Source organism: Phragmites australis, chromosome 21 (assembly GCF_958298935.1).
Source record: "Phragmites australis chromosome 21, lpPhrAust1.1, whole genome shotgun sequence".
Taxonomy (NCBI): Eukaryota; Viridiplantae; Streptophyta; class Magnoliopsida; order Poales; family Poaceae; genus Phragmites; species Phragmites australis.
Window position 1 is genome coordinate 20,906,693 of NC_084941.1, and position 12,981 is coordinate 20,919,673.

Sequence of the window (12,981 nt, forward strand, 5' to 3'; positions counted from 1 at the left end):
TCAGAGCAATTGTTGACTTGTTGTCGACTTTGAGTTCTGGTACTCCCACTGTCCTCCCAAGAACATATGTCAGCAGTCGCGAGAGCCAGCTACCTTGACAGGCTTCTGCTGCAACAGCAATATACTCGGTTTCACAAGAGGATAGCACCACCACACGCTGTTTCTGGGACTACCATGTAATTGGCTTGCCTCCGAGGAAGAAGATCACACCGGATGTACTCTTCTGATCATCCACATCTCCTGCCGTGTCTGAATCGCTGAATCTGACAAGTTGGGGATCACCTTGTTCCTTCCTCGAGTAAAAGACACCATAGCTCACAATCCCAGCAACATACCTCAGCAGATGCTTGACGGCAACAAGATGTTCTTGCCTAGGTGCCTCCATAAATCGGCTAACATACCCCACCGCGAAGGATATGTCATGCTGAGTATGAACCAGATACCTGAGGCTTTCGATGATGCTTCTGTAGTTCTTCTCATCCACTAGCTCACTTGTGCTTGATCTAGACAACTTCAGTTGTGGTTCCATCAAAGTTTGACAGAGGTTGCATCCTCTCAATCTGGCCTTCTTTACCAGCTTCTAGGCATATACTGCTTCACAAAGATTGATGTCGCTCTGGCATTGTCACACCTCAATCCCCAGATAGTGCGACAAAGGTTCCCAAGTCGCTCATTTAGAAGAGATTCATCATCTCCTTCTTGAATGAGTCAATGTTCATATCGGATGTGCCAGTGATGATCAAGTTGTCCATGTAAACCCCGACTAGAAGTCAGGATTCATCATCGCCGTCTGCATAGATGCCATGCTCAATGTTGCTCTTCTAAACCCGAGCGCCCTCAGGCTGGCATCCAGCTTCGAGTTCCATGCCCGGGGAGCTTGCTTGAGCCCATATAACACCTTGCAGAGCTTCAACACCTGGCGTGGGTGTTCTTCATTGACGAAGCTCGGGGCTTTCTTGACGTAGATTTCCTCGTCCACATCGCCATTGAGGGAGGTCATCTTCACATTCATGTGATGCATGCTCCATCCAAAGTGTGCTACCACTGTGATCATCATGTGAACTGAATCAAGTCCCACCATCAGTGCTAATGTTTCTTCGTAATCGACGTTGTGCCGTTGAGCATAGCCTTTTACCACTAGTCAGGCCTTGTGGCGGACAATGGCACAATGATCATCACACTTGAGCTTGAATATCCACTTGAGCCCGATGGCGTTCCTTCCTGTTGGAGATCAACCAAACCTCAAGTGCGGTTGTCTTCTATGGCCGCCATCTCGTTGATCATTGCTTGCCAGCACACCATGTGTTGTTTGGCCTCAGTGAAAGTTGTGGGCTCTTCATCGATTGCCAGTAGCAACTCACCACTGTCGAGTTCCTGAGAGGCTAGTCCAGGAGGACCCATCGCCCCAATGATTTTTTCAACAAGGCGAAAGCGCCTCTAGGCGTCATCATGATCATCATCCAAATCTAGCGTGTGTGATGGCGGTTAGGTAAACTCAATCGCAGTCCACCCCGACTCCGGACTAGTTGTCATGGGCGACATGGGTTGCTTAGCTCCTACACTCACCGCCATGGGTGACAGTGACTGGCTCACTCCTAGGCTCGCTGCCATGGACCTATCTTCATCTTGCTGAGGTGATCCATGTGTCATTCAAGTATTCCCACTGTGAAGGGCTTGCCACCATTGCGGTACAGATAATCCCTTTCTCCACTCCAGTCTCATCGTGCCAATTCATCAAAGATCACATTGCGGATCACGACCACGCAATTGCTAGCTGGATTGAACACCCGATAGGCCTTTGAGCTGGGCTTGTAGCCCACGAACACCATCGGCATGCTTCTGTCATCTAGCTTCTTCAAGATCGGCCAAACATCCTTCATGTGTGCAACACAACCAAAAACACAGAAGAAATGGACTGGAGGAGACTTGCCATACCAAGCTTCATACGATGTTTTACCGATGATGCTCTTCGTTCTGATGTGGTTCAAAATGAAATTGGTCGTGGTCACGGCCTCGCCCTAGAAGCGTCTCGGCATTGCCTTTGCCTTTAACATGCACCTCGCCATGGCTAGCACGGTCTGGTTTCAGTGTTCCATAATGCCATTCTGTTGTGGTGAATATGGCGCTATGAGTTGACGATGGATGCCTTCACCTACGCAGTATTCGGCAATTTCTTTTGCCATGAACTCACCACCGCGGTCCGTTCAGAGTGCGTAGAGTTTCTGGTCCGAGTCTGCTTCCCCGCAAGCTTGAAATTCCTTGATCGCGGCCATCTCTTGATCCTTCGAGCCCAGCAGTATGAGCCATTGGTATCGGCTCATGTCATCAACGAGTAGGAGGAAATAGCATTTTCCTCCCAATGTTAGCGGCGTGATGGGGTCGCACAAGTCCCCATGGACGAGCTCTAGAGCATGCTTGGCTCAGAAGTTTTCTTGGCTTGGAAACTTGGTGCGTCGTTGCTTTCCCATGAGGCAACTTTCACAGAGCTGCTCGATGTGCTTGATGGGCGGTAGACCGCGAACCAAGCCTTTCCGCGCCAACTCACGAAGGTCTCCGAAGCTTAGGTGACCAAAGAGGGCATGGCAACACCATGTCTTATCTTCATACCGTGCCGTCAAGCAAATGTGTTGCACAATCTGCAATGTGAGCAGATAGAGCCTGGACAAGGATCTCTTCACCTTTGCTAGGAATCGATGCTGATCATCACAAATCCAAAGGATCCCTTCTTCGATCACCACTTGGTAGCCAGACTCGTCCAGCTAGTTGAGGCTGACAATGTTGGCCGTCAGACGTGGGATGTAGTTTAGTCTGGTCAAAGCATGATGCTTGCCATTCTTGTAGCCGACCATGACGAAGTTGCACCCTTCTATCTTTACCACTAAACCATTGCTGAAATGCACAGTGCCTTGAACATCGGCATCCAGCTCGGAGAAGACGCCTCGGGACCCCGTCATATTGTTTGTGGCTCCGATGTCCAGCACCATCTGCTGTGATCACGATCCTTGTCTTGTTCGAGCTGAGCAAACATGCGGGCTTCATCCAGTCGGATTTGCCCGAGCTTGATTAGCCGAGCATGGCTCAAGGCAATCCACACCATGGTTACCGAAGCCTTCAGCAGTGAAGCCTCCTTGGCGGCTGCCTGGGTCACATGCACGTGTTTGCGATTGTAAGGCTTGTTGCAGCACTTCTTGGCCCACTGGCCTTGTTTGCTGCAATTGAGACACTTGTCGGTGGGAGTGACCCGGCTTCATGCAGTTTTGATGGCTGCATGCCCGCGTCCTTTGCCATGGTAACTGCCATGCTCACCAGTGCTCGAGCCACCTTGGTAGTCGTCCCGTTCACGCTGCTTCATGCGTGCACGCCACTCCTCCTCAGTGAGGAGAAGTTGATCGCCTCCTTTACTTGCTGCAACTCCGAGCTGGTAGCAGTCCTCAACTGCCCTCAAGCGCCCAGTGACCTCTTTGATCGACAACGTGTTGAGATCCAACAATGTTTCAATAGAAATGGCCACCTGTGACAGTTGCTCGGGGACAACTTGTAGAAACTACCTTACATCTCGCAGTCAGTGGCATTGTCGCCGAGTATCCATAGGTTCTTTACCAACCCAGTGATGCGCATCGAGAACTCATCCACCGACTCACCCGGCTTAAATGCGATCTCCCCGAATTCACGCCGAAGCTTTTGCGCGTTCGCTTCACGCACGTGCTGGACACCTATTCAGATGGTCTTCACGGCCTCCCGTGCCTCCTTCAACGTGGTCTTGACCACCAGGGATAGCAACATCTTCTATGGCACTGCCCGAGTGATTGCCGAGAGCGCCAATCGGTCTTCGCGATAATCGTCGTCGCTGACTTCAATCACCTCCCACAGGCCTTGTGCCTGGGAGGTTCACCCTCATCACTAGCGACAACTCCTTGTAGTTGGTGCTGGTGAGCATGGGATACACGACGGTGCCAATTGCCCCGCTCACCACGTGCTGTACTGCCATCTCCTCCTAGCTCGGCCGAGCTGCGGAGGGGATTGGGAGCACACGAGCGAGGTTGATGTTGACAAGGAATTCAAATTAATGGACAAGATACCAGGAGCTCACTCTAGGCTCTGATACCAATTATTAGCGATCTAGCACTCGGATCGCTCATCGGAACCTCACAATCACTAAAATCGCTCAGTTGCACAGCCGGAAGAAAATCCGAAAAACAATGTGCTACAGTAACTGGATATTCAGAGGGTATTCAGAGTGGATTTGTGTTGCCGAAGCTGCAGCGTTTTCTTTGGTGTTTATTCCTTTAAATAGACAACTATGTAGTGGACAATGAGGCCTATATGTGCGCCATGATCTCCACGTCTTGTATATATGTGTGACATTAATTACTATGTATTAATGAATGTGCTTTTATTATTGATTCCTATTACATATGTCTCATTGTATGCATGTATTGAGTGGGAGAGAGACGGAGAGATCGAGAAGAGAGAGGGAGGACAGAGCCGGAGTAGAAGGGGGGAGGCACAACACAGTTGGCTGAAGCTTTTAGCGGTGGTGATGTCTTGGGACTCACTGCTGGCTGAAGCTTTCGGCCGGTAGTGATGCCTTGAAAATCAAGGCCTCAAGCACTCGCACAATGCTGCATGCATGTACACCAGGCTGTTGAGCTCGCTCGCATCGAAGGTCACCATGCCGCTGTTGGGTCTAGCGGCGACCTTCTTTGAAGCGATTGGCGCAAGCTCGTCCAGTAGTTTCTGCTTGACGTGTGGGTTCTTGGAGATGAGGTAGAAGAACCACGATAGTGCCACGCCCGTCCCGTCGCGACCGACGACCAAGAGGTTCACCATCGTGTCCCGCAAGCATACGTCATCGTTGTGACTGGTGTCTTCGCTACAGATGAACGAGGGCAACAAGTCGGCCAAGTTACTGATGCATTCCTTGAGCTTGTGGGCCCTGCATTTTTCGATGGTGGCGGTGACGAAACTGTCGATCGTCCTTTGAGAAACGGCCATCTTCTTCTCCTGCCCTACTTCCAGCCTCTTCATGAGCTTCCAGCAGGTCGCCGGGGTGATGTGCCGGAGGAAAAGAGTCTCCAACGCATCGTCCATCGCACGCGCAAAGGAGGGAACCACCGGTGAGCCGATCGCCAGACACCCAGGATTGACACCAGAGACGAGGGTGCAGTTCAGGTCCAACGTTAGCCTCAGGAACACGTTGTTCAGATCACACGACCATCCTTCATTAGCAGTGTGGGCGAGGAAAGGCAGGAGGCTGTTCTCCACCTTGCCGCGGCTGCACCGTGCAGCGAAGGAGCGAAATTGGGGACCATTCAAGGGCATCTGGGAAGTCACCCGCTACCGCCGCCACGACTCCCCATCGCCGTTGAAGATGCCATCGCCAAGAATGTCAAAGATCGCGGTGAACGTATCACCTTTTGGGTAGTTAGCGAAGTTGGACATGAAGATGTGGCGCACATTGGAGGGGTCGCAAGTGATGAAACACCGCATGCCGGTGCGCCCACCGCGAACTTCGAAGTTGCCGTCCTTCGTTAGTCTATATAGATTCAGATAGGTACTTTACGAAATCTTATGTTTTTTATAAGTTAATTTTCAGTTTTGGAAGGCGAAGATGGAGACCTACATAAAATCTTATGTTTTTTATAAGTTGATTTTCAGTTTTGGAAGGTGAAGATGGAGACCTATATTCAAGCACAGGGCTTTGCAATTTGGGAAAAAGTCTACAAACTATATATGGTCTGTGAGAATAATAAAGTGACAGTACAACCACATCTCATGTCGTGGCGAACAGCAAGGCAAGAAACTTGGTTATCCAAAGTTTGGGAAGAAGCGACTTCGATCGAATAATACATCTAAAATCGGCGTTCAAGGTATAGAAAGCAATCTGTGATTATCATGAAGGTTCAAATACTATTAAAGAGGTATGTCAAGATTTATTTAAGCAAGATTACATGCGTTTTGAGATGAAGCCTGATGAGTTACTAGATGATTTCTTTGCTCGGTTTAATAAAATTCTTAGTATTTTACGTGTTGTAAATATTACATATACTGATGCTGAGAATGCACATCAATTACTAGGAGTTCTAGATATGTCAGTGTGGGAGATGAAAGTTATATCTATCAGAGAATCTACTGTCATGACTTTACTTACATTAGATGTACTTTATTCTAAATTGAAAACTCATGAGCTAGATATTTTTACTAGGAAGAATGTTAATAAATCAATTGCTTTGCTCCCTCAACCCAGCATGTCCTATATTAAGTCTTCTTCATCGTGTTTTTCATTATCTTCTATATCTTCACTAACCGATGATCAGCTTATGTTGATTCCTTAAGAGGATTTAGAACTACTTTCTACTTGGTTCTCTAGAGCATTGCAGAATGTGCTTATGAGGAAAAAAGGAAGTGACGGTACTCAAAGATGCTATGAATGTGGTGATCTCAACAATAAGAAGAAAAAGAGCTTTCTCAATCGTAAGGCTGTGCATCGAGTTTTTCAACGCTCGAACAAGTCAACTTGAGTGGCGTTAATTCAAAGAGCAGCGATGATGACACAATATCTAAGAGGATGTCATTGTGTGATTTGACTGGCTTGTGTCTCATATCAAGCAAGAAAGAAAGCTAAAAAACGTGTAAAGATAATATAAAGCGACCTAAAAAACGTGTAAAGATAATATAAAGCGACCTCTGAGGACTTTTGTTTGCATCCTATTGGACATTACTTAAATGGGTAGTTGCTAAATGAGTAATGAATTCGATCTATTGATTAGTTGTTATTAGTCTTAATCAGGAAAACTTACGGCTTACAATATTAGTCGAAGCATGATAATGAAGAGCCATGAGTCTTACCATATTACGTCATGTATAGGTACAATCTGTAAAAACTATCCTGAAAAAATTGAGGCTTGACCTTGATAATTAGTGCAATTGCATAGCCTTGACCTTGATAATAAAATAACCTGAAGGAAAGCTTAAGGCTTACCAAAAACATCTTACCAAAATTTCCAGCTCCAAGGATCAAAGCCCCTTTGTTTTAATCCTCTCAGACCTAGTGTTCGCTGTAACCAAATAAAGCGGATGTCGCTTGTTTAGGCGTCGGTCACCTTCGCAAAGAGAACGGTGATTCTGCGAGCTCACCCTGTTGGTACTGTCCATCTTCTGTTTTGGATTGGGTCATTGCGATTCCAACACTGTTGCTCTTGCAAATGGGGCCAGCCCACCATTTATAGACTAGAATAGAGAATTTTTTATATATATATTTTTTTAAATTTTTCAAGATTACATACCCATTTAAAAATAATGAAGTATACCCTACTGTCGTCCGTTCAACGGGTGAGGACAAAATCTCACCCGTTGAACGGGCGATACCTTGTGGGTCCTGGCTGGCAACGTAATTAATAATCGGGAAGAGGAAGGTCTCGCGCATTCAGCGACGAGATCTTGTTCTCGTTTGCTGAACAAGCGAGACCTTCGTTGCTGCGACACCGCGCGGGCCCACCCAAAAGGCATCACCCGTTCAGCGAGCGAGACTTTTTGAGTATTTAGGTTGGCATGGTCGGCCGTGCCGACATCAACATCCATTTCACTCCCACTCAGTCGAGAGAAGAGGAGAGGAGGGGAGGTGAGCGAGATTTGTGCGGCGAAGTCCTGCTAAAAAAATGAGGTAATTTTTTTTCTTTTTTTAACAAACCCGTAAGATAGCAACTAGTAATAGGTTTTGACATAGTTAGTTGTTAGATCTAGATTTTGTTTTATATACCTGGTAGTATAGCCACTAGAAATAGGATAAAATATAGATCTAGGTTTAGATTTAGGGTTAGATATAGTTCATCAATTAGATCGTGTTTATACGTATATTTTAGCAATTATAAGTAGTATTTAGACATATTTTAGGTATTAGATGTAGGATTTAGATATAATGTAGTCATAATTGATATGATAATGTAGGATTTAGATGTGTTTGATGTAGCGAATCGGGAATATGTTGTTGCAGTATAGATTACATGTTGGGCCACGCTTGTAATGAATTTTGCATTGTAGATATAGTTTAATATGATTCTTTCTGTTATGTCGCAATAATGTCATAGTTTTTGTCGATGGTTGTTAGATATGACGGATATGTGGTAATTTAGGATTTTTTACGGGGATAATGAAATCTTATATGGTCCGGAAGGGGTAGTACTGTCCGTATTTAAGTCAATAGATAAGGGTATATCCAGACCAATGCAGAAAAGCGTCGGACATTTGTATGCCTGGTTGATAAGGGATTTCAAAATAGACCCCGAGGTCCAAGAGATGAGCATTAGCATTGTCGGCAACCATGACAGAGAGGTGTGTACTGGGAGGAGTTCCCGCTCTAGGAAGATGAACTATGGAAGAGGTACCTATATGATGTTGTGCACAGAGGTTGGCATCCTATGTTGCTTGTGCAATGGAAGAATAAGGAGGCAGTTGGAGAGATGCAGTGTTGAGCGTACGCGGAGGAGGAGGGTGATGAGGAAGAGTATGATGAAGATGTCGATTCGGATGGTGCACATTCATTGGATTATCCGACTGAACCGACCGGTGAGGCAGACGAGGGGGAACGAATCCCTTCTCTAATTGAACAGATGGAGTGAGATGATATTCAGGTTGATGAAACTCTTGAGTATGACAACTCGGATGATGACGACGATGTTTCGATTCCTGCGAATTAGAACAATCCAAACTTCGACACCTTGTGGTGAATGAGGGGAATCAAGTGGTCTGGGAGTATACGCAGAATGTGGTGACCCAAGGTGCTAGGTATCCTACTAAATAGGCCATGAAGGATTATGTGACTCAATGGGCGACCTCGCTTCGACGGCAGTTTATGTTGTCAAGTGAAGTAAGAAGGAATATGATGTGAAGTGCGCGAATGAGGGTTGCGCGTGGCGGGTGCACAACTTTACGGGGAAGTGGGTTGACTATTGGAAGGTGTTGATTATGGTCGAACACACTTGCATGATGGATGAACTTGAGCGCAGCCACGGGAACATTACCTCAGCCTTTGTCGCCAATGTGATGTACGTCAAGATTGTGGACAACCTAAACTACAAACCAGGGTCCATAACTAGACAAATTGAGGAGGAGTACAAGTACACTATGAGCTACAACAAGGCATGGAGAGTGAAGAGAAAGGCAATTGAGATGAGGTTCGGGACCTATGAAGCGTCGTATGAGAATCTGCCACATTTATTGCAGACTATTGCTTGAAGGAACCCGGGGACGTATTTCGACATTGATAAGTACCCATTGTTGTCCAAACCTGGCAAGTACGTCCTGAAGCAATGTTTCTTCACAATAGAAGCATGTATCAAAGCTTTCAAGTATTGTCAGCCTATCCTGTGCATCAACACCACTTTCCTTACTGGTAAGTTCATGGGATAGATTCTGACTGCTATTGGGGTTGACGGGAGCAAGCAAGTTCTACCGTTGGCCTTTACATTTGTGGAGAGTGAGAACAGTAATAGTTGGTATTAGTTTTTGTACCATGTGAGGATGATAATTGTTGGTGCTCGGTCGAACATGTGCATTATACATGACCGGCATGCTGGGATACTCAAGGCAATTCTAGATCTGCAAAATGGAACAGACGATGGCTTGATTGGACTTGTGTGGCTAGACCTGCAAAGTAGGTGGTGCATGAGACATTTAGGTGCAAACTTCTTCCGCCAATTCAAAAATAAGAACCTCATGAACATGTTCAAAAGGCTGTGTGGTCAGAACCAACAACAGAAGTTTGATGCTCTTTGGAAGATACTGGACGAGCTGACGAAGAAGCAAACACAGAAGCGTGCTGGGAGGCGCGTGACGGGAGCGGAGGACGTACCACATATTCTTTTCGAAGGATGCGATAAGAACTTTTCACCAATGGCTGTGTAATCGCAGTGCTAATCGAAGTTTAACACTAACAGGCGATGTGATATCTCAAATACTAATGGCATACAAAAGTAAGTAGTCTGGAGGGTAATCAAATAACACTATATGATGGAAACAACATTGTTTTAACATATCAAATGCACTAGCACACCCCAACAACTATCCTATAAATTTTTTTTCCTCTTATAGGTCGACTCCGTTCCACATGTGTTTGCATAATGACCTTCTTCACCTCATTTGTGGCGGTATCTTGGCCTGGAGGAAACATTGTTTGCTTCTGGAACCTGTGTACTCTTTAAAACTCAACACTGTTGTCTTCCTACTTATATTTTTCTCATTTAGCTTTTTCACGCTTGCATGTTCCCCCCTGACTTCAACCGTCTCACTCTTGGCCTTCCCCTTTTACGCTTCATGATGGGAGGCAATACCTTATCAGGCCCGTATTCACACTTACTTAGCTCTTCAACCAGTATGTCAGCCTCCATTTCTTTATCTCCTTCTCCTATGTTCCCATCATCATTGTCATGTGTTGGATATGTTGCTTTACGCCACAGCTCAGGTCTCCTTGAGTCATGGTCTTGTAAACATAACTTCTTCTTCAGTGCATCAGCTAGTTGACATATGGCACCCATGGCTTCCTTATACGTATCTTCATCAATATTTCCTAATCTTGCGACCTCCATCAATGACATGTGCAGCATAGCATGCCTGTATGTCTTAGATGCTGCAGCATCCTTGTCATCTTTGTAACCTTGATGATGTGCTGGAATGTAGTCCCTTGCATTCCTTGTCCACCTTTTCAGCACATACCTTCACTATCACAAAAAGGGTCATCTGCACCCCCTCTTCATTTGCCGATTCAAAAATAACCAGCAGTAATAACATATCACTGTCGGTTCGTAAGCTTCAGCCGCACATAAAAAGTCAAGCCAGTAAGAACCGACAATGATAGTGATTAACTCTATCGGTTAGTAATATGAACCGATAGTCATGTATCATTGCCAGTTCTTGTTACTAATCAGCAGTGATATTAGCTCATCAAAACATATGCCTTTATAACCGGCAATGATAATGGCTATTACTGTTGATTATGTTTACAAATCGGCAGCGATACTAAAAAATCCATACATCTTCATGCGCGCGACAACCAGGCTTCACGCGCCTAGCTGCTCGATTGTCTTCCCAGCGACTTTAAATGTTTGCTCACTCTCACTCACTCTATCACTCTTGCTCGCTCTCTCGTGCTCTCGATCTCTATCTCTCTCTCGCTCTTTTTCTCTCACCCACCGCCAGCCCTACCTCTACCGCCACCTCCACTACCTTCTCCGAGAACGCCTCCCACACCTGTGTCCTTGTCCGGGGAGAAAGATGCCCCTCCGGACGAGGCACCCCACCTTTGATTCTGGTGTAGCGCTGGGATCCCCCTCGTCAGATGACGAGGTGTGGGATATGTTCATCGATGAGCCACCGAGGACCAAGAAGGCTCGGATGAGCTCGTTGGAGAAGGAGGAGGACGAGGACAAGGAGGAAGACGATACCGATGCCAACACAGACATTGTGGATGATAGTGGCGACGATGAGCTCATGGACTTCCGTTTGTGGGTCGAGTTTCATCTCGACCACGACTAGTAAGCTAGGTTAGTCAACATGCGCGTTAGGGTTTTTACGCTGTCGTTTGTATGACATCAACTTTTTCTATAATTAGTATAAAGTATGTTAATATGGTCATTAGTAATGATAATCCCATTTAAATTAATACACGAATATTTAATTTTATATATTTTTTGTCCTGGATTGAGTATTACTGTCGGTTCGTAGCTGGAACCGGCAGTGATAAGTATACAAATCAAACGGAATGAGATCAAGAACTGGTAGTGATAGATTATATCACTGCCGGTTCATATTACGAACCGGCAGTGATATGTACAATCACTTCCGCTTATTTATTGCCAATTCAAAAACTGACAGTGATATCAATTTTGAACCTGCAGTGATGACCTTTTCAGTAGTAGTGCTTCCAGATATTGCAGGAATTTCATACTGAAACATAACTTGTCAAAAATGGTATTTCCCATATTTAACAATTGAACATATGCATACAATAAAATTATGAATAGATGAACAAAGCACACATACCCTTAATACGTGACAGCATAATATACTCTTGTGCTCAAACATTTTGCAATTACAGGAGAACTCCTCATTAGCGACGTCAGCATACACCTCATGCTCCCTGCACCACCACCGGTTACACAAATCGTTGCCCATGCGTACAACTTTGTGTACCCTTGATGGCTCAAGCTTGAATAAGAAACTCTCATTAAACTGTTCGTTGAATAAGTTGAGTACTCAACTCCACCATATCTTCAATTATATCTGTGGTGCCTTCATCAATTCTGTTGTGCGGTCGATAGTTCCTCATCACATCAATACTCTTCTGAAAGGGATGGTTGTGTTCTGGAAAAAACTGTCATTGTCCACAAACCCTCCCCATCAGGTCTGTTGTCAAAGTAATTAAGCATGCGTACTCCTTCAGTCCAGTCACCATTAAATGAAAGCGACCTTTGCAAAGCGGAGAGAAAAAGATCAAGTTTCAAATGACAGTGATAAAATTACTGCTACTTGAAATGTACATACTGTATAACATCAGATGGCCCTTCTTCTCCGGCACATCCTTCTTCTCTCGCAGTATATACTCCATCCCGGACGATTGGAGAATGAGCGCGCCGTCGTGGACTCCTTCCATCGCAGCCAGAACCAGCAGATCGCGCTAACATAATGATCGAGGTCGTCGCGGACGCTTGCAACTCGTATTCGTCGATCCTCGCCGGAACAAGCGCACGCCGTTGTATACTCCTTCCCTATATATACGTCGATCCTCGCAGCCAGGACGAGCGCGCGCCGTCGTATACTCCTTCCCTCGCAGCAAAAACGAGCGCCTGCCGTCGTATTATGCACAGCTAGCGCGGAAGCGAGTTTGAACTCGCGCTAACAGAACAGCCCGCACGTTCGCGGCTGCATGAAAAAAAAAAAATCGGAATATTCAGTTCGTGCGCCCTTACGCGGCTGCATGCAAATAAA

At 45.9% G+C, this 12,981-nt stretch overlaps 1 protein-coding gene across 1 annotated transcript; it reads right to left on the reverse strand.

Moving 5' to 3' along the window:
- Window positions 1-4,596: 4,596 nt before the first annotated feature.
- LOC133903220 (noroxomaritidine synthase 3-like) lies at window positions 4,597-5,490 on the reverse strand. The gene has a single exon (XM_062344538.1). It carries the CDS (start codon window positions 5,320-5,322, stop codon window positions 4,597-4,599), a length of 726 nt encoding a protein of 241 aa, XP_062200522.1. The 5' UTR covers window positions 5,323-5,490.
- Window positions 5,491-12,981: the final 7,491 nt, after the last annotated feature.

Coding starts and splice junctions, on each gene's coding strand:
- LOC133903220 (XM_062344538.1), bottom strand. CDS start 5,322: ATGCCCTTGAATGGTCCCCAATTTCGCTCCTTCGCTGCACGGTGCAGC.